This window comes from Thalassophryne amazonica, chromosome 21, assembly GCF_902500255.1.
Source record: "Thalassophryne amazonica chromosome 21, fThaAma1.1, whole genome shotgun sequence".
In the NCBI taxonomy this organism is placed as follows: domain Eukaryota; kingdom Metazoa; phylum Chordata; class Actinopteri; order Batrachoidiformes; family Batrachoididae; genus Thalassophryne; species Thalassophryne amazonica.
The window spans coordinates 29,427,845-29,450,768 of record NC_047123.1 but is presented as its reverse complement, the minus strand read 5'-3'; the positions used below and the strand labels follow the sequence as shown (position 1 = coordinate 29,450,768).

The 22,924-nt window shown below is 41.7% G+C and overlaps 1 protein-coding gene across 6 annotated transcripts in view; it reads right to left on the bottom strand.

The window, feature by feature from the left end:
- Window positions 1–18,646, bottom strand: part of LOC117503615 (MAM domain-containing glycosylphosphatidylinositol anchor protein 2-like) — a 325,073-nt gene extending 306,427 nt beyond the window's left edge. For 2 of the 6 annotated variants that reach the window (XM_034162877.1, XM_034162878.1), the window contains exon 1: window positions 18,481–18,641. In XM_034162877.1, the coding sequence (XP_034018768.1) occupies window positions 18,481–18,553 (73 nt within the window). In that variant the 5' untranslated portion in view covers window positions 18,554–18,641. Of the gene's footprint in view, window positions 1–18,480 lie in introns of all 6 variants that reach the window. The other 4 variants (XM_034162876.1, XM_034162879.1, XM_034162875.1 and 1 more) reach the window with 4 other exon arrangements.
- Between the last annotated feature and the right edge of the window lie 4,278 nt (window positions 18,647–22,924).

The following is a 22,924-nucleotide window of genomic DNA, read 5'->3' as shown; positions in this document are numbered from 1 at the left end:
TCTTTGGTTGGTATGGCTCACTGACAACACCTGCTCCAAATCTATCATCAATCTAGCATTGACTAACCATCCAGCAGGTGGCAGCCATGTCTATGGGATATTACACAGACAAATCAAACCAATTATTTTTATCTTCGATTGACCTGCTCCTTCAAAGTTCTAACTTTACTGAGTTTGTCATTATTATACCTTTTTATGTGATAGGCTCAAAGATGATAACCAAAAATCAAATCAAATTTATTAATTTCTATAGCACCAACTCATGATTAGATCGCCTCAAGGCGCTTTACATAATGCAATACTGAAAACAGAGAAAAAATTTTATTACGTAATATGGTAAAACTTTCTGCCTCGACATTCATAACATTCATTGTTTTTGAGTTACAGTATTAAGAATGGGAAGGGATGACCTCATCTGTATCTATGCAGCACTTTACAGGGTACATACCCCAAAAAATGTTGGAAAATGACCCTCGTTCATCCATACATTTCTTGCTGCTTTCAGATGTAGGCAGCCAGGCAGGCAGGTCGGTACCAGGTTGATAATTTGGGTTGGTTGAATTGGTCACAACAAACAAATGCAAACATGCATGGACCTTCAGAAAGGGGGGTTGCAAGCCAAAACAATGGGAATCCATGATCTAGTGCTAGTGAATCTTCTTTTACCATGTTGGGTTTTCCATATTAAAATGGGGTTAAATGCTTGACCAATGTTCCCCAAATCCTGAGCGACTTTGGAGTGGAGCTTCTTGCTCAATGTCCCATTGACTGTCATTCACCCCAAAAGTTTGTGTAACAAAAAGGAGGTCCCAGTCTAAAAATACATACGGGACCCTTGGTAGCACCAGGATTACAACCCAAAGATTGTGATCCAAAAGCAATAATGGTAAGGACATGTATAACACAGGTGTCATTTGATCACCTTCCCCAAAGGTCTGTTTCTTTTAATTAATGAATAACAGTGGATCTGAATTTGGGAATCCACCTAAGCCAAATTCTTTATTTACATCTGGAGTTGTGTCAGGATGCCTAAGGCCTTTGCCAGATCAACAAGTGGATCCATCCAAAATCAGGTGTAGCAACCCCGAGGAAAAACAGCACAAATAGATTTTACAAGCATTTTCTGAATGAAAGTCTGCTTGGCAGATTAAATTTATATATGCCTGCTTTTATTCAAACATTATCAAAAGAGTACATATTGTTTTCTCTTCGGTTCAATGTTTTATGCTCAAATACAAAATACAGTATCCAATCAGCTTATGGTAGAACCCTGAGAAATCACATAAACATTGTTAGATATATTCCCAGAATTGTTTAGTTGAATTGCTTTTTACTGTCTCCAGCTCGATGCTTCTTGTCCCCAAAATGAATTCAGGTTCTGAGCAAAACAGCGGTCACATATTACAGCATGAATAGATTGATGTCATACTCCCTAAATTTGACCTCGTTTATCGATTCCCGCAAACTGTCAGTCGTAATGGATCGATTCGGTTCGGGACACTTTCCAGATCTAGTTAGGCCAACACTGATTTATACACAGGGAGAATCCACCAATCACTCCCAGATGACATAAGGCGCATCAGTGTCATGTAAGTTTTGAATCACAATGTCGCAATGAATGCATGATATACAGGTATTCCCAAGGGAGTGTGAATATGGGAGATGGTGCACAGGACTGCCAAGGTCCTCACACTGGACAAATACTGAGAGAGATTTGCAAGCTTCAGATGGAATTCCACAACATATTTATTCGTTTTCGTTCTTTTTTAAGACTTCAAACTTAAACAAAGACTGATCAAATGAACTGTTACCCAAGTAGTACTTGTTGCAGTACCCTTCCAACAGTGAGGGTTGTCCATAATTCCTACAGTTATCCAGTGATCCAGAGCTAGGCATAAAATATGAGAACCAATCCAGTGTTGGAGCAGGATTGGCTTCACATATGGTGTTGTGATCATCTTTTAAAAAAAATTGTTATTAATGCAATAGAATGCAGATTTAATATCATGAACATTTATCCAATTAATGAATACCACAACTGAATGTCTACATTTCTAATGATCAGCTTCAAATAAGAAGAAGAACTAAATATTTTATTTAAAGTATAAGTTCTCTTTTTACACCTCTAGTCATATTAGTGTCAATCCCTCTATGGCAAGGACAGGATCTACATTCAGGGTCAATCTAGAAATGTCTGTGGGTGAGTTTGTTTAATGTGAGAATCTCATTGCGCGAAGACAAACACGTGGTCCTTGACACATCCTGAGCCTGTTCCAATGGTCGACAAATCGGGGTCTGAGGACCTGCTGCAGCCTTCATCTACCTCCACAGCCGATGGGTTAGAAACTGTCACCTCCTCCGCCTGATCAGCCATCAAGAACGTCTTGTTTCACCAAAGCCCCATTAGCCGTTTCATGTTCAGGGTTCCCGTTGGACCTTTATGGTTACCATAGCAGCTACAAGACACACAAGGTCCATGCCGTACTTCACCCCAACAGGTAATGCCCTACTTGACCCATTACCAAGGTGTCACAAGGTGGATGAGGGGTTGGACCATGACACCTAGACATATTAAAACGGTATTGGAGTGATTGGAAAAACTATGCATAGGGCAGCTTTCATCTGTTGCATCACCTTTCATCATTTCAAATCAAATCTAGCCTTTCAACTCCCATATGTCTCCTGGAAGCTTGACAACTGGTGATGCAACAACTAAATATTGCACTGTGGACAGTTTCTCCAATCGCAACCATAGATGCCGATAATGCCTAGTTGTCTTTGGTGTCTTGGTGGCTTCCCTCACCAGTCTCCTCCTTGCACAGTCACTCAGTTTTTGAAAACTGCTTCCTCCAGACTGAACCATGCTCTCTGTATTTATTAATCATGAATGTAAATGAAGTCCAAGACATTCAGTGGCTTGAAACTGTTTATGTATCCATCCCCTAACGTCCCCTATGTGTAAAAGTGATGATTTGGTTGTAATATTTAAAGAGTGTGTATACTTGACTTTTATGGGTGATTCTTTAACTACGGGCACTATTGGCCTTGTAAATGTAATTTCCACCACACAATTGCTTTACAATATAAAGTGCCTTGGGGCAACTGTTTGTTGTGATTTGGCGCTATATACATGTGCTCTGATGTCACTGTTTATCTCCGTAGAAACTACCCAAACAATCTTTCATACAAACTGTTTAAAGGGACATTACAGTGTTGTGGTGGAAATTACGGCAATAGTGTGGGACAACTACATTTTGTTTAAACAAATCACAACAGTTGTATGACATTGAATACCCCAATTATGTTTTGATTATTTTACTGATATTTTATTCAGACATATTTTAAAACATTAGAAAAAATGTTTCTTTACCATTCATTTTTATCATTGAAGATCAAAAATCTGGGTGTGGGACAAGCACAAAACAGCAATATTTGCATATAATGATGCTGAAAAAAGGTGAAAAAGTCATCATAGACTACTAGAACAAATTTCTTAACACACTTTCATTGTAAAGATAACTATAAAAGTGTGAAATTTTCCCTTTTTTCTGTTTTTCATACAATATGATCAAAGCACATAATAAGTGCCCGTAGTCTAAGAATCACCCTTATATTCTTTTTGATGTCATGTTCACGAGATTAGTTTTCACCGTGAGTTTAAAAGGGCACCATTTTAGAAATTTTTATAAGAAGAAGCCTGAATTCTGTTTTTAAATTTGATATCATTACAAAATTCAGACAAGGGTTCACACACAATCAAACACCACTGTAGAGTTCAGGATTATATTAGGAGTTGAAGTACATTCTTAGGATTTAAGTGTTATTTTGATTGCTCTTTTTCTGCCATAAGACAACCTTCACCTCCGAGACTGAGCTAAAGAAACAATGTAAAATACACAATTCCCTTCACGATGCAGCCTTTGACTCTACTCCTGCACACGTCAAGCTCAGAAACCAACTAAAAACATTTAAACACCCTGCAAACAAATTTCAAATTGCAGATAAAGAATTAGCTAGATAATGAATAGTTATAGTAGTTAGTAACTGAATACTCATAATGAAAGCAGCTCTTATAACTTGCTGAGTCTGAACTTGGTTTTCCTGAGTTGCACCTTTGCATAGGTCCTCACAACACCAGTGTTTAAACTTGTGACAGTTGTGAATATGTTCAGAATTTTCTGGCAGTCAGTCAGACTCAGGGATGGATCATTATTCTGAAGGTCCAATGGTCTGAAGGGCCCTGAAGAAGGCACGTTACCTAGTTAGCTTGCAAACTGTTTAAAACAGCAGCAACACCTTTCTGTTCTCTAATCTTCCTTGGGACTTGAAAGTTGCTCCATGGCACGCTCCGTCGCCGCTCGGTACCTTCTCCTTCAGGCATTATTCCATCTCTACATCCAGTGTGATGGACCTTCAGACCAATGGGCCTTTGGAATATTGAAGAGTCCCTGTGGGACTCTTCGATATTTCAAAGGCCTATTGGTCCAAAGGCACATTGGTCCAAAGGTCCAAACTGGTCCGAAGGTCTTCTCATTGGGGCATCATGCCATCTCTACATCCAGCCTGATGGACCTTCAGACTAATGGGCCTTTGGAATATTGAAGAGTCACTGTGGGACTCTTCCAAAGGTCCAAAGATCTAAATTGGTTTGAAGGTCTTCTCGGTCTGGCATTATGCCATCTCCACATCTAGCCTGATGGACCTTTAGACCAATGGGCCTTTGGAATATTGGAGTCATCGTGGAACTTTTCAATATTCCAAAGGTCCATTGGTCCAAAGGTCCAAATTGGTCCGAAGGTCTTCTCGTTCTGGCATTACGCCATCTCTACATCCAGCCTGATGGGCCATCAGGTGGGCAACAATCCAATGGGCCTTTGTAATATTGAAGAGTCCCACGTTGACTCTTTAATATTCCAAAGGTCCATTGGTCTGAAGGTCCAAATTGATCCGAAGGTCTTCTCATTTGGCCATCGCGCCATCTCTACATGTAACCTGATGGACCTTCAGACCAATGGGACTTTGGAATATTGATGAGTCACTGTGGGAGTCCAGCCTGCCTTACGTTTGGTTTGGTGCAGCACCGTTACATGTCAGTTATCACACTATGAGCACAGAAAAAAAAAATTACTCAGGGATATCAGCACTGTACTCCCTGGCTTTCCTGTACCATTGCAAGCCAGGTACAGGCAGGGCTAAGGTGTACTGGAGTCCACAGAGAGCTCCAGTAGACATGTCCACATGTGAGCTCTGGCACTCTATGTGCCAAATGTGGCCAAGCTGGAGTTACACCAAACTGTTACTCAACCTATTATGACACTAAACTGCACCAAACTCAGCCAGGTATAAAATTATCTTGTTCAGGCATGAGAAAGAGTCAACCTGAAAAATCCAGAAAGTTGGCAGGGGTGGTCTGGGTTCCGTTATAGGAGTTCTGATATTTTAGGCAAAATTAGGCCCATTTTAAGTCTTATTTTTGCAGTCAAGCAAACGCTTGAAAAAGTCAGGAACACCTCATCCAGGTTGTCCTACAATATTCTGAAAATTCTCATGTCTTTTTGATAGCAAATGTTCCCAAGGAACATGAAGGATGAAGGATGCCTTATTAAATTCCATTTGTTGCTCCAATCTTGGTGTTGAGCAGCAATATGTCCATCAACTTTACAAAATTAGCGCTACAGTTAAAATTTATTCCACTACACACACAATCATTGTGCTGCAAAAGTAATATTAGGAAGACTAAAGTTAGAGAAAACCCTAAATACAAATGAGTTCTTTAGCATACCTTAAGACACGAGATGAAATATCAGTTCTGGTCCAACGCCGGTCTTCTCTGAAGATTAGAAGCTGTCCGGGACTTCATTAAAAGTAAAGGATTACTTGACAAACTAGTGAGTAAGTGCATGTGTGCCAAAAGTTGCATTAATGAATGAATGGGGATCATTAGTGGCAGCTTTCGTTCCTTGAGGATTCAACACATGACAAGTAGCTCAGAGTTTGGGGACGTGGGCTGAACAGTGGAAGCATCCAGCCAGGTTACAGTAAGCTCCTTTAGTCTGTAGTGGGGATTTTGTTCCAAAATGATCCAGAGGTAAACTGCACTCTTCAACTCATCCAAATTCTCAGGGTGGAAGGAGAAAAGCAGTGCTGCAGTTGCCAATGCGGATGTGTGCAAAGCAACCAAAGTATTTTCTCTTTTCAGTCTTGAAAATCCTCAACACTCAGCGAGTAACCACACTCGGTAAATGGTCTCGTCATCTCGCCGTACTTGACTCTGACTATGTTTGGAACTATGCATAAGGGGAAAAAAAGAATGGAAGGTCTTATTTCGTGGAAATCGGTGTTACCTAAAAGCTCTCATTTCATTTGTTCCTTCCCCCAGAAGACAATTGACTATGGTTGCTGGTGTCCCTAACTTCACATTTCTCAAAACAGAGTCGCCAATAACCAGAGTTTGTTCCTCGGCGGGTGTGTTGCCGAGTGGGGAAAAACGGTTAGAGATGTGAACGGGCTGGCGGTGTACATGGGGATTCTGTTTAGGACTACGCTTCCTCCTCACAGTCACCCAGTTGGCCTGCTTTCCCGGCTGCTCGGGATCTGCTGGAGGGGAACTAATGGCGGCTAAGCTACCTTGGTCCGGACCAACTACAGGGGCCTGGCTAGTTGTAGGATTTTCCAAGGTGCGGAGCTGAGTCTCCAATTCACCCAGCATGGCCTCCAAAGCTACGAATAAGCTACACTTATTACAAGTACCATTACTGCTAAAGGAGGCCGAGGAATAATTAAACATTTCACACCCAGAGCAGAAAAGTGCGGGAGAGACAGGAGAACCCGCCATGCTAAACCGCCTAAGAGCTAGTAGCTGCGCTAAGCTAGCGGATTCCTAAAAACACACCAAGTGAATAATGTGTAAATAATTTAGAGGTGATTCAGCAGAAGGAGTGCTTTAGTTAAGGCACGTGAAGATTACACTGTGAAACAAATCGTTATCTAGTTAACTAGATCAATCTAACTGCACAGATTAAACAGCTAACAGATACAGCAAAACACCGCTGTGCTCTCTGGAACAGGAAGTGATACAATACCGCAGTGAGAGCCAACCACCCGTAGAGGCAGCAAAAGGTAAGTCCTTGGCGCTTGATATGCTGACTTATCTTTCATATTAGTTATTCTAATTATCAGTTTTCTTCAGCTTAGTGATTTTTCCCCTTCAGATATGTTTTATGGTTTCAGCAAAGGATTTTACAACACCACCCCTAGTGCTAGTAGTCTTGATGCTAGCAGGAAGCCTAATGGGATAGGGAGTTGGACTACCAGTATGATCCAGGCCATACTGCTCTGTGTGTGTCCTTGGACAAGACAGTTTATCTGCATTGTCCAAGTCAACCCTGCTGTAAAACAGTACCAACCTTGGATGGGGAAGACACCAGTGTTGGTGTCACATCCAGTCAAGTCGGAGTCATTGACTCTTATCTGCTTCCTGCTATGGAATCTGGGGATAAGCATCAGCACCAATGGGCCTCAAGACCTACATAGGACTTAACAGAGGTGGGACGAAGTACTGTCAAGTCATTCTCAAGTCATCAATCTGCAAGTCCCAAGTCAAGTCTCAAGTCAGCTTGCAAACAGTTGGTGGTCATTATGACTTGAGACTTGCTGATTCATGACTTGAGAGTGACTTGATGATGACTTTGTCCCACCTCGGGGACTTACCCATTGATATGCAATTTAAGATTCAGGATATTGCTCAAGGACACTTTGACACACAGGCGTGGTCAGTGAATGGGCCACCAACTTTTCAGATCTCCTGACCTATGGTCACCCCTAAAAGGTCATCATGGATAAACATTAAAATGTTTTACCATACAGCTTCTTCACATTGAAGAAAATATTAAAACCCCTCCCCCAAAACCCAATCATGCAAATGTTTGACCTTAACTGTAATATTAAAGTACAATATACTCAGTACAAGAGTATATTAGCTGGGCCGAAACTGATTCCAAGTTCAAGCATCATTTTCGTTGTGTATATTCAGTCTTAATCTCAGAGGACGGGGTCCAAAGAGAACAGACATTCAGTATGATTAAGTTGGTGCTCTCTGAAGTCCAACCCAGTGGGACATAATAATCCCCAACGTGTGCCACGCACAGTTCCACTGCAACAAATTACGTCGTTGGTGCCGTACCCAGTCATACGTACTCTTTTGCCTCTGATTGAAGCACATATACTGTCGATGTCCGCGCGCCGTTCCCAAGAGAATGGAGGGAAGATATGCAGACAGAGACTACAAGATAGTGACTGAGAAGGAGGGAGGAGAAGAGATAGAGTCATCCTTGGTCTCATTACGGTGGGAAATGTGAGGTTTCCTATCCAAGGGAATGATGAAGGACTCTGTGGAGGAGGCCTCTAAGAACCAACAAAGACTGCTTTAGTTTCACTGGCAGAATGCATTTGCATAGCTTAGAAGCCAAAGTGTCTGAACTGCGGCTCATGAAAAGAAACCCTCGCAATTGCATGGACTTCAATGCAAACGAGAGAGCAAGAGACAGAAAGAGGGGAGGCAGAAAAGAGAAGTGGGACTGGAGGAAAGCAGTAGGAACTTTTTCTCCTCGGTAGCACAGCGCAAAATGAGATCAGGAACATCTGCACATTCCGTGGAGGCTGTTGCCGACTGACTTTGATGCAAAGAGAACATACTGTAAGCAGTACATCTCCAGATAATGTTAACAACCAGAAAAACAACCATCATAAGAATCATGTTCCATCCGAGATGTTTGATTTTATCATTTTGCACCGTTCCATCAGCCACTTGCACCTTTCAAAATAATTGTCGGGGGAACTTTGAGCTGGTTTGTAGGTACTTTCTCAGACGGTGGCCACATCAAGCGGCTGCTCTTCTATTCCAGATCCTGAGCAGCAATAATGGAGCAATCTGAGGAAATGACGCCAATATGCATTGAAAACAAACAGCAAAAAAATGGAGAGAGCATGGAAGAAGAGAAGAGATGTATACTTCATTGGTGTCTTGATTTTGCAGTGTAGCCTGGAGTCACGGAGGGGATTACTAACCTTCATCAATCCTCTTTAATGACTCTGGCAGCACCACTTAACACACTGGTATGTGATTTCTTCATCACTACATCATGATTGCACCATTTAGTCAATGGTGATGAGTATAACGATGGCTGGTGATAAAAAGAATAATCACTGGAAGTTTCATTAAAGAAAAAATTGTCTCCTTTATCTGCTTTTGGCGACTAGAGTAAATTTTAGTGTGGGAGGTGAAATGATGTGCGATGCTTTAAAAGCACCAAAAAGAAGCTGAGAGAAGAAAAAAAAAAAACAGGTCTTTGGAAACTATTTAATAATCACTGCAGATGTTAATTATCTCACTGAACATTCACAAACAAGTCAGCTTAGTGGGAAACGAGGAAATGTTTCTTCAAATTTTGGCTGACTGAACAAATAAAACCATTTTAAAAAGTACTGTGCATAATTTATTAAATAAGTGACATCAACAAGCTAATTAAAAAAAAATATTTTATTGTTTCCTAGAAATTCAAGAACACTTATAATTAGTTCCGTAAAACAAAATTGTTATTTTTAATAATGTAATATCGAATAATAAATACTAACAACAAATAATACAGTTTATTTTGTACACAAACTATTAAATAGACTACACGTGGCAAATGATTGCACAAATTATTCTGTGTAAACAAGTTAAGCCAAGAGTGGAAATAACTCATTTGTATGCAGTTAATGGAGGGGTGCTGTCAAATAAACATGAATATTTTGTGCATCATAAATTGAGTAATTTGAGAGCATAGATTACTTGTATGCAAGAATGAATCGTTAAATCCAATCCACATATTAGAGTTATGTGCAATCAAATGTCTAATAAATTTGTGGACAGTCTAGTAATTACACCGCACAAATTAATGAGAAAATTTAATGTGTAAAATAATCAGTAAATTAAGTTAGGAAGTTACTCGTTTGTATGCCGTTAGTGAAAGTTGCTCAACACTGCTCCCATTTACTCAGGGTCACCGCAACGAATCCAACATGCAATTTAATAGTTATATCAATACTTTGCACACATATTATTCATTAAACAACACACATTAAGTAATTTGAGCACAAATTAATTGTATGCAAGAATAGATCGCTAAATGCAAGACACATTAGTGATTTGTACAATTAATTGTCTAATAGCAAATAATTAGATTTTTACAAAAATTAGACTATCCATCCATCCATCCATCCATCTTCTACCGCTTAGTCCAATTAAGGGTCGTGGGGGACTGGAGCCTATCCCAGTAGTCACAGAGTGCGAGGCGGGGTACACCCAGGACAGGACGCCAGTCTGTCGCAGGGCCACAAACAGACAAACAAACACAAACACACCCACACCTACGGACAATTTTAAAGACTCCAATCCATGTAACCCGCATGTCTTTGGATGTGGGAGGAAACCGGAACACCCGGAGGAAACCCAAGCACACACGGGGAGAACATGCAAACTCCACACAGAAAGGCCACGGGAATTGAACCCACGACCTTCTCGCTGTGAAGCAACAGTGCTAACCACTAATCCACCGTGCTGCCCAAATTAGACTACTCAATTCAAATAAATGTAGATTATTCTGTGAAAAAAAAAAAAACAGATTAACAGATCAAGATTAGAAATGACTAATTTGCACAAATTTCAGAATGTGTGCTGCTTCATGAAAAACCTTAATATATTGTGCACAAATGATTCATTAGTTAACACAAATAAGTAATTTTGGACAATGAAATAATTGAATATGCATTGCCTTCAGTAATTATTAACAAATATTAACACTTTCTGCAATATTAACTGTTCAGAGACTATAAATTTACTCAGTCTGTTTGAATGCATAATTAAATCAACAGCACAAATGTGTACGATGACCAGAGGTGTCAAATCCAGCTTCAGAAAGTAAAAGTCCAGCCACATATTTGTTCCATCTTCCCAATAAAACAGCTGATTGTAATTAGTGCAGCTCTTCAGGCAGGTGGATGAGCTAATTACTGAGGTCACCTGTTTTAGGTGCTGAAGCCGGATTTGACACCTCTGATGATGACTGAATTTGCATCGATTAATAATAAATTATACTTTGTGCACAAAATATTAAATAGACAACGTGTCATTCAAACACACAAATTAACTCATTTGTGCAAAATGAACTTTAATTCAAAGATACAAGTTAATCATATGAATAAGTAAGTGTTGTTTCCCCGAGTGTTAGCCACCGGCTTGTAGCATTATGCATGATCACCTCTCAATCCTCATATTATTCACTCTCGACTTTCACTGGTTGCTCAACTTCTCTGACCTGCCTTCCTGTGTCAGAACCTTAAATCCTTAAATGCATTCAACGGCTGGCAACACAATGTGCCTGCTAATGTTTTGTCCCCATCAATAATGAATGCTGGCTTTTGAACTTTGCCAATAAGTTTTCATTCAGACTGCCTCCCAAGAGATGTGCAATGCTCCAATTTCTATAGAGAAGGTATATACAGAACATTATTCTTCACCAAAGACTCATCAGCATTTAAGGGATATGCAAGCACTCGACCATAAATTGTTGCATCCATTCAGTCTTCAAGATGCCCAGTATCTTGTATGTCCTGCACCTCGTATACCACTAGTGGAATAGCAGCAAAGCTCAGGACTATATACGAGGGCTGTCAATAAAGTAAAGGTCCTTTTTATTTTTTTCAAAAACTATATGGATTTCATTCATATGTTTTTACGTCAGACATGCTTGAACCCTCGTGCGCATGCGTGAGTTTTTCCACGCCTGTCGGTGACATCATTCGCCTGTGAGCACTCCTTGTGGGAGGAGTCGTCCAGCCCCTCGTCGGAATTCCTTTGTCTGAGAAGCTGCTGAGAGACTGGCGCTTTGTTTGATCAAAATTTTTTCTAAACCTGTGAGACACATCGAAGTGGACACGGTTCGAAAAATTAAGCTGGTTTTCGGTGAAAATTTTAACGGCTGATGAGAGATTTTGAGGTGATACTGTTGCTTTAAGGACTTCCCACGGTGAGACGTCGTGCAGCGCTCCGAGGCGCCGTCGTCAGCCTGTTTCAAGCTGAAAACCTCCACATTTCAGGCTCTATTGATCCAGGACGTCGTGAGAGAACAGAGAAGTTTCAGAAGAAGTCGGTTTCAGCATTTTATCCGGATATTCCACTGTTAAAGGAGATTTTTTTAATGAAAGACGTGCGGACGGGTCCGTGCGGACGGGTCCGTGCGTCAGGACGCAGCCGGCGTGCTGTGGCGGCACAGGAAAAACACCTCCGTGTTGATAACCATTTGTAAAATCCAGGCGGCTTTTGATGGCTTTCAGTGGAGTGAGTATATGAGAAATTGTTTAACAGCTGGACATGTTCCAACTTGTCCTTAAGGCTTCCAACGGAGGTGTTTTTCCTGTGGTGGAGCATCGCAGCGGCTGCGAGCCAACGCTGCAATCCGTCCGCACGTCTTTCATTAAAAAAAATCTCCTTTAACAGTGGAATATCCGGATAAAATGCTGAATCCGACTTCTTCTGAAAATTCTCTGTTCTCTCACGACGTCCTGGATCAATAGAGCCTGAAATGTGGAGGTTTTCAGCTTGAAACAGGCTGACGACGGGGCCTCGGAGCGCTGCACGACGTCCCGCTGTGTTGGAAGTCCTTAAAGCGACAGTATCACCTCAAAATCTCTCATCAGCCGTTAAAATTTTCACCGAAAACCAGCTTAATTTTTTGAACCGTGTCCACTTCGATGTGCCTCACGGGTTTAGAAAAAATTTTGATCAAACAAAGCGCCAGTCTCTCAGCAACTTCTCAGACAAAGGAATTCCGACGAGGGGCTGGACGACTCCTCCCACAAGGAGTGCTCACAGGCGAATGACGTCACCGAGAGGCGTGGAAAAACTCACGCATGTGCACGAGGGTTCAAGCATGTCTGACGTAAAAACATATGAATGAAATCCATATAGTTTTTGAAAAAAATAAAAAGGACCTATACTTTATTGACAGACCTCGTACGTCCTTAGAAGTGCACACCTATGGAACACTAACCACAAATGATGGAAAGACCTGAGCCTGCCGGAGGCAATACCCAGGATACAGCGCACAAAAACACACATTTAAATGGTCAAAAATTTCCATTGTTCTTTTCAGCCACTGCTGAGCTAAGCCCACTACACCACATCGTGTATCACGAGCTATATATCATTTAATGAGCCCGCATCTTCGTGTACACACACATTCTGGAGGAGCAGCTTTGATCTGGCATTCCTCTGATGAAAATTTGATGGCTAACATCAAGCTCGTCTTCCCTGGAATACGCTGTTACCTATTTTGAAGAAACCAATTCACAGATATCGACTCGACAGCTATGGTTTCTGGAGGCTGGGTTTTGATTGAAATGGCTATGCCCCGGGGCTCAATGCATAATTTGAGGAAGTTTGCCAACCCTTGCCGCAACACAGCTATTAATTAGTTTTCACAATGTACTAAATAAATAAAAATATACCACAAAAAGCTTTTTTTTTTTTTTGTCCTCCAATAAATGTTAGATGCTTTGGAAAGTGACAAATAATTCAACAAAGAGGTTTTTTGCTGCAGTTATGTTTTCTACAACATTGTCATTGTACGTCTTCAATAAAGAAGACCCAAGGCAGTGGATGGATTCCATTTCCCAGCTGACATGGGAACACCTAGAGATTACCTAGGAGGAGTTAGAGGGCCTGGTTGAGGATAGGGAAGTATAGGAGGAGCCGCTTAGTCTTCTGCCATTGCAACCCAGAACCAGAACTGGATAAGTGGCAAAAACTCAATGAATGAACAAGAGCAATCTGAGATTTCTGATGTCTGCCAAGGGTTGACGAGGACTCAAAATAACAGATATGTGATTCACATCGTGACCCAGACTTTACCTGGATCTGGATTCCACAACACAATGCAATAACTGCAAACTGATCCAGAATGGTCCAACTGATCAAGATGTTGCAATCTGACATTTAATTCACAAGCTGAAACAAAATGGCGTCTTCACGATCTTGTGCTGCAAGAAAATGCTGCAGCCAGACTTTTGACACGAAGCAGAAAGTACAACCACATTACACCCATTTTGGCGTCCCTTCACTGGCTTCCTGTCCCAGTGAGATCAGATTTTAAGGTTCTGCTACTAACCTATAAAATTATTCATGGACTGGCACCGCCCTACCTAGCTGACCTAATTAAACCTTACGTACCGGCCCAGGCTTTACGTTCTCAGGGTGCAGGACTACTTTGTGTCCCTAAGGTGAATAAGACGTCTGTGGGTCACAGAGCTTTCTCTTATCGTGCCCCTGTTCTCTGGAATGATCTCCCTGCGTCAATAAAACAGTCAGATTCTGTGGAGATTTTCAAGTCCAGACTTAAGATGCACTTATTTTCCCTTTCATATGGCTAGCATACTGGTACAGTTTTGTTTTACGCTTTTTACTCTTTTAATTCATTTATTAGTAATTGGTGCGGGCTGCGGCCTCAACTTTACCTAAATTCTGGGTCTTTTAGTGAAGTTTAGGGCTAGTGGCCGGCGATCACCTTAGCATATCTTCTGTTTTTCTTTTTGTTTAATGCTGGCAAATTATACAGTATTTTTTGTCTTTCTGATGCCTGATTCTGTTTTTTTCTCTCTGTTTAAGGTGCAGCTCCATCCAGAGATGGGAGTTGTATTTGTGTTGGCGATCCTCCTGTCCTGTGCACCAACAGCATTTCTTGTATATTCGTCCGTGAATTGTTCTGTGAATTGTTCTGTAATTTATGTTTGTAGCATGGTCCAAGCAGAGGGTCACCCCTTTGAGTCTGGTCTGCTTGAGGTTTCTTCCCCAGAGGGAGTTTTTCCTTATCACTGTTGCTCTGGGGGTTGGTAAGGTTTGACCTTACCTGTGTGAAGCGCTTTGAGGCAATTCTGTTGTGATTTGGCCAGATCCAGATCTGGATTACCTCCTAAATTCAGTGGAGTCTTCTGAGCCCTAATATCTATCTGTGGTGAAAATTTAGTGAGAATCCGTGAAGTAGTTTGACATAATCCTCAAAATCTGACTAAGTGAAGCTTACCAAAAATTGAAATCTTGATCCAAAATCCAGATCTGAATCACCTCCAAAATTCAGTGGAGTCTTCCATGCCCTAATATCTATCTATGGTGAAAATTTGGTGAGAATCCATGAAGTAGTTTTGGTGTAATCCTTAAAAGCCTATATAAAGTGAAATCTTGATCCAGAAACATGCTCCGGATGGGAATCGATCCCATGACCTTCTTGCTGTGAGGCAGCAGTGCTAACCACAAATCCACTGTGCAGCCCCTATTTGATCCAATTATACAATTTTACCTGAAATTACCTGTTTTGACTTGTGACTCCAATGAAATACCACCCTACTGTGTTGAAGTAACACATGGAGGTTAAATAAAAGATTTTTGGGTAATATTACACTGAGACCCCAAGTTTGAATTTGATCTAACTGAACATTTTTCCCAAAAAATACTCACACCGACCTTTGAACCCAATGAACTGACCTTTCAGCAGTAACCACTGAGGCATAAAAGCATATTTTGGCCATAAATTACTCCAATACATCAAATTTATATTTTATCAAATTAAACTTTTTTTTTTTTCTGAAAACCCTGTTTTGACGTTAAATCCCAGTGAGATCAGCTGTTACTAAATTTCAGTAACCACTAAGGCTAAAGAACAGATTTTGATTTTAAATTACACAGAGATCCCAAGTTAATGTTTGATCCACGTGAACATTTATCCCCTGAAAATAACCCAAAACACCTGTTTGATCTTTAACGCTAATGAAATGATGCTTCGATTTATATCAGTAACCACTAAGGCTAAAAAGCAGATTTGAGCTTTAAATTCTTCAGACCTCAAGATTATTCAGTATTTGATCCAACTGAAAAAATCCCCCTTTTAAAATAATCTTGAATGCATGTTTTTTAATGTTGACCGAACTGAAATGACCCTTCAATGCATCCTGGAAAACTTTGAGATGAAAGATCAGGTTTTAGGCTTCAGTATTCAAAGACCCCAAGTTTATATTTTATTTGATTTGCTTGAACATTAATTCCCAGAAATGACCTTAAAAAATTGTTTTCAACTGTGAACTAAATTAAAACAGCTCTTGTTCTAGCTTGTTAATCAATAATGCTGAAGAACAAAATTTTGGACTAAATTACTCAAAGATCCCAAGTTTGTATTGTATCAAGCTTTTTTTTTTCCCATGAAGTATTACCACTGTCCCCATAAAAACAACAAAATTCCACCACAACATGCATCTCAATAACCACCAAAGATAGAAAATATACTGGATTTTAAACCTAAATTACTGAAGAGACCCCAAGTTATTTTTGATCCAATTAATCATTTTGTTCTGAAAATAACCAAAATGCCTCTTTTGATCTTTGAACCAATGAAGTGAACCTTCAACGTACCTCATTAACCACTAAGACAAGATGGCAGACGATGTGCCCAAAATTCTCAGAGACACAAAGTTCCCAATACCTATTGAGGCTAGATAGCAGATTTTGTGTTAAAGTTAGTCACAGACCTCAAGTTTATATTTCAAGCTAATAGAAGATATTTTCCAGCACTGTTGCCTCGCAGCAAGAAGGTCATAGGATTGATTCCCACCTGTGGCCTTTCTGTGTGGAGTTTGCGTGGGTTCCCGTAGGCGTGTGTGCAGGTGTGAATGTGTGTGTTTGTCTAAATGTGGCCGTGCAACAGACTGCCGTCCCGTCCAGGGTGTACCCCGCCTCAAGCCCTATGCCTGCTGGGATAGGCTCCAGCCCCCACGACCTTTAATTGGGGCAAGTGGTTGAATTTGAGTGAGTGTGAGATATTTGAACTCAATTAAATGACCGTTCAGTATAACCAGTGAGGTCAGAAAGCACATTTAAACAACTCAGAGAACACAAATTTATATTTAATCCAATTGTTCAATACACACATCAAGATCTGTGTATCTTCATTACTAGCAAAATATTGTACAAGGGTTAGAAGAGCTGACAGAAGAGGCGCTTGGATGAACCATATGTCATCATAGGTATGTTTGATCCAACTGACCACTTTGTCTGAAAATAACTGAAAGGAATATGAGTCTTTTCCCAGAAGACTTGTAATTCAGCGTCTCTCAATCAGCTAAATGTCTTCAGCCACGTAAACAAGCCTAAACACATGCCACCGTTAACAATCACCGTAAACCAGTCAGACATAGGCACGTCCTTTAAAAGCGTTGACGTCTCACCAGCCTATCTCTGTTTTTCAGTTCCCTACTTGACACTCCCTCTACCGCCCCACCGCCATCAATTGGTGCTTGTCTGCCGCTGGGGATGGGCTTCACCTCCTGCCTCCTCCATCAGCAAGAATCAAGATCATCATCATCTCGGCTCATCCCACCACCACGACGGGGACTGAGGCCAAACCAAATTTATAACTCTGTACTCACGTATGTAATAAATAATTTTCTTTAAAGTGTTGCGTCTTCTGGTACCCTGGTAGCAGGTCAGCAAAACTGACCCACTGAAGAGCTAACTTTATCACCAGGTTGTGGTAGTGGTTAGGACGAGGGTGACATACTCATATGACTGTGTATCCTTGATTAAAAAAATAACAAAAACGCACCATTGGTCCATACATCCACCATGCACCATTTGGGAGAAACCCGCCTGGTTTCTGTCAGCTTCTCAAAAATGTAGACATATCATGATTAAATCTGCATCATGCAAGACAGGCAATCAACAAGTGAAATTACTAAGCAAGCATTACAAAAGCAAGAAGCGTCAGGTTGGAAGCGTGCACTCTCAGAATGCCCTTCTGGTTAATCATCGCCTTCTCTGTCTCCCCTTGCAGTGGAACAGATGTACTAATGCTGAGACACTGTTGGCGCCGCACAACCCTGATGGCTGTCTTGCTAACCTTTACTTCTACACCGCCTGAACACACAGCAAGACAAGAAGGATCTTTAAATTGCTCTGTAAAGGTCTTTATATCTTGCCATCCCACAGCTCTACTTGACCTCACACTTTTTCCAGGCTGTCACTGCTGCCGGGTCAGAGCCTTGACCTCAGGCTTCCTACCTCACAGTGATGCTCCTGCTGGAGGAGGCTGAACCCCTGAGAGACACCGTCCGTGCAACTGGTTGCATTAGAATAACCCACTCACACATTCAAATTCTGCACATGAATGAAGCCAAACGCAGTGCACGGCTGCTCGGTGCTAAATGCACGGGCACAAATCACAGTTGGTCCCGAACTGGAAGAGAAGAGGGCCGTGCGTGGCTGCACACGCACGCAATTTTGCAGCAGCGTGGCCGCAGACTGATCATTCAGGATCTGCAGGCGATTTATGAGCGGCCACTGTTTCACAAAGTCACGATGATTACACGCAGCAGGAGCAAATAGAACATTGCGCTCACCGTACACTCCTTGGCTGCGGATGCCATCCCCGATCAGCGCCAGCAGCCCAGCAACGCAGATAATTAGATCCATCCCTCACGTTAATCTCTGCATATCCAGCTCTCAGAGGTAAGAAGTCCGACGGCTGAGGCGCACGGGAGCTACTCCTCCCCGCGCTTCATTTGGAGTCTGAAGGAATTCTTGGATGCGGGAGGCGAAGGCGCAGACGGGAGGATGCGGGATCCTGGCTGCAGAAAACCCCGGCCTTAATCACAAACAGCCGCTGCGCCGCTCCAGGTGTGCGCGCTGCGATGAATCCGTGTTCACCGAGGAGCCCCGGTGGATCGACACAGACGCATACGGCGGAAAGGCAGACGGACGCTTGTCACCCCACGGACATCGCTCCTCGTCTCCGGCACCGGTCACGGCGCGCTGTCACACGGATCCATCACACCGACAACAGCGGCGCTGCTGCGCGCGCGATAGAGCCGTTAAGGTGCCGCCGCCGCCGCCGTCGATGCCCCGCAGGTGCCTTGTGACAGGTTCGGATCTCCGGAGACACACGCGAATTCGATCAGCCGGACGGCGCAGAATGGTCGCGCTCCGTCACGTTGCGCAATCGTCTACGTGCGCTGTACGGAGACCGACTGGCACCGCAGCCGGTCCGTGGCTACGTCAAGAGGTGCGTGGATTTCCAGCGGCTCATCTGTATGGGAGACTGCGCGCTCCGCGTCGGGAAAGACGAGAGAGGCGCAGCTGCTGGGTGGGGAGGAAGAGAGAGAGAGAGAGAGAGAGAGAGAGAGGAGAGAGAGAGAGAGAGAGAGAGAGAGAGAGAGAGAGAGAGAGAGAGAGAGGTGGGGGGGCGCGAATTGGAATTCAGTAGTTCGATCTTTGACAGACCGACACCAAACGCACCGTCTGTACGTACACTCTTGTGATTGCTTTATGACGTCTAAGTGCGCGCCACAACTGACGCCAAATACATGTTTTGGCCAACTTTTAACCCACACGTGCAAGCTAAGTGCTTCCCAAACAGGGTCCCAGAAGGCCCCCAGGGGTCCTGCTGGCACTTGCACTTAATTATATTCAATCTCTAGAAATACACGTGCAGAATATTTTAACATTTTAACCATTATTTTATATTGCAACAGCCTTTGACGGTTCTGCAGGTAGGAGCACTCAAAGAGCTGACGCAAAACCATTTGCACTGAAACAGTTATGACCTTGAGTTTGATTTTTTTATGAGCACCCAAGGTCAAAAGGTTATGTGACCCACTGAGAGGTAGTATATCAGGTCATGTAACCCTAGGTTTGCTTTTTAACCAGTTTCACAAACGACCCATTCTCCATGAGTTTGACCTTTTATGAGCACTGGTCAGAAGGTCATGTGACTCATTGAGAGGTGGTATATAAGGTCATGTAATCCTAGGTTTCCTTTTTAACCAGTTTCACAAATGACCTATTCTCCATGAGTTTGACCTTTCAAGATCAAGCAAGGTTAAAGGTCATATGTCCAGTTGAATGGGGTCATATTATGCAATACAGTAACACTCGGTTTATATTAACCAATTCCTCAAAGTAGCCATTCCCACATGAGACTGACTTTTCAAGGTAACCCAAGGTCAAAGGTTATGTGACCAATAGAAAGGAGAGATATGACGACTTCATATTTGTATTTAATAGCAAACATATCTTAAACCAGTTCCTCAAAAATCCTCAATATAAGCAATGGCTCAAACCTTTGCCTGTGGTTTTGACTTGAATTTTTTGTTGAAAATCAAATCCCTGTATCTGCATCTTAAACTCAAATATTCCACTAAGTTTCACCCAAATTGGATCAAAACGCTTCAAGTTATTTTCTTCACATGCACAGGCAGCATGACAGATGCACAGGATCATATCAAGACAAAAATAAACCGCGTAGTAGAGCTAAAATAGAAATGTAAAGTGATGAGATTTTTTTTTTTTTTTTGGTCAAATAAATACATAGAAAGAAATCAATACCACCCAATAATGCAAGCTGAGCTAAGATGTGGTTCTGGAACAAAACACATCAACCGTCACAACATAAGTTGTTCTCATTGTGTCCAAATGATTCCTTGTCATGACCATATTGAAAATATTCTAACTGAATTATAAGCCTGGAATCATTTGATTGAACTCTAAGTTTCTGGATTAATGAATAGCTTTTTCTGCATAATTACAGAATATTTTGATGAACACTTTATTAATTTGCCTCCTGGTGAAGACTCTTTAAATTCTGTATTTTCCCCTTCATGTCACAATCATGGTAGTCGCGACCAAAGCTGCACCTCTTAAATTAATGAATGATTTATGAGAAACATACAATAAAACAAACAAAAACAATCACTTTGACTTTATTTGAGGTGTATTTGAAGAATGACAAATAATGAGGACCGGATTTATTCAATGTGAGGGCTGTGATCAGCCCCCGGGCCACCAGATGTCCACAGCATTCTATCAATGCATTTTTTTTTTTTAATTTCTCTCTCAAATTTCATGATCATACCTAAAATAAATCATTACTTAGAAATTAGTTAAGACATTCAGAAACATGTTAAATGGATGGAAATGTTATATTCTGCATTGATTATTGTGCCTTAGAGTTGTTTTTTGACCCTTTCCTCTGCTTGCTGCTAATCATTGTGTTTATCCATCCAGTGTGGACAGAGTGGCAGAGCATCAGGGACACTTGGACATCAGCTCACCATCTGTCTGTGGTGGTTAAGTGTCCTCAACAGCTTCTGCCGTCCTTTGCTTCCCTCGCGGAATATAATTCAACCTTTCATGAGCAGGCTATCAAATGCTCTGACAGCACAGTCACACAGGATGGAATATGTATAAATCCCAGTGTTGGCAGTGTTTCAGTTTAACATCTTCACTCATTTTCTAAATACAGTTTCCGTGTGTTTTCATCTTTAATCACAGTGTGTTTAAATGGCAGTTTGTCTTATATTGTTTGTTTGAATCCCATCGTCTCCATGGCCATGTAAAAAATTGGCAACAAATTTGGCAGGCGTATTGTATGATCCACAAATTGCCATTGAGGGATTAATTTTGAATTTGGTTGCCATGGAAACAAAAAAAGTAGATTTTTGTGTTTTCCCTATACAGGGAAAACACTATATATATATATTCAACAAAAATATAAACGCAACATTTTTGGTTTTGCTCCCATTTTGTATGAGATGAACTCAAAGATCTAAAACTTTTTCCACATACACAATATCACCATTTCCCTCAAATATTGTTCACAAACCAGTCTAAATCTGTGATAGTGAGCACTTTTCCGTTGCTGAGATAATCCATCCCACCTCACAGGTGTGCCATATCAAGATGCTGATTAGACACCATGATTAGTGCACAGGTGTGCCTTAGACTGCCCACAATAAAAGGCCACTCTGAAAGGTGCAGTTTTGTTTTACTGGGGGGGGGATACCAGTCAGTATCTGGTGTGACCACCATTTGCCTCATGCAGTGCAACACATCTCCTTCGCATCATCCGTGAAGAGAACACCTCTCCAACGTGCCAAACACCAGCGAATGTGAGCATTTGCCCACTCAAGTCGGTTACAACGACGAACTGGAGTCAGGTCGAGACCCCGATGAGGACGACGAGCATGCAGATGAGCTTCCCTGAGACGGTTTCTGACAGTTTGTGCAGAAATTCTTTGGTTATGCAAACCGATTGTTTCAGCAGCTGTCCGAGTGGCTGGTCTCAGACGATCTTGGAGGTGAACATGCTGGATGTGGAGGTCCTGGGCTGGTGTGGTTACACGTGGTCTGCGGTTGTGAGGCTGGTTGGATGTACTGCCAAATTCTCTGAAACGACTTTGGAGACGGCTTATGGTAGAGAAATGAACATTCAATACACGAGCTACAGCTCTGGTTGACATTCCTGCTGTCAGCATGCCAACTGCATGCTCCCTCAAATCTTGCGACATCTGTGGCATTGTGCTGTGTGATAAAACTGCACCTTTCAGAGTGGCCTTTTATTGTGGGCAGTCTAAGGCACACCTGTGCACTAATCATGGTGTCTAATCAGCATCTTGATATGGCACACCTGTGAGATGGGATGGATTATTTCAGCAAAGGAGAAGTGCTCACTATCACAGATTTAGACTGGTTTGTGAACAATATTTGAGGGAAATGGTGATATTGTGTATGTGGAAAAAGTTTTAGATCTTTGAGTTCATCTCATACAAAATGGGAGCAAAACCAAAAGTGTTGCGTTTATATTTTTGTTGAGTGTATATGACCTTTATACATTTATAATCCCATCTCCCCCAACGGGACAATGGGATGGAAGATACCGCCACCAACTTGGTCAGATATACAAATGTAGCTTGATCAACAAATTGGTTTCAATGATGGGGGGGGGGGGGGGGGTTATAATTTGATTGGCATGTTAATGAAAAAACTTGTTTCCATCAAATATATAGA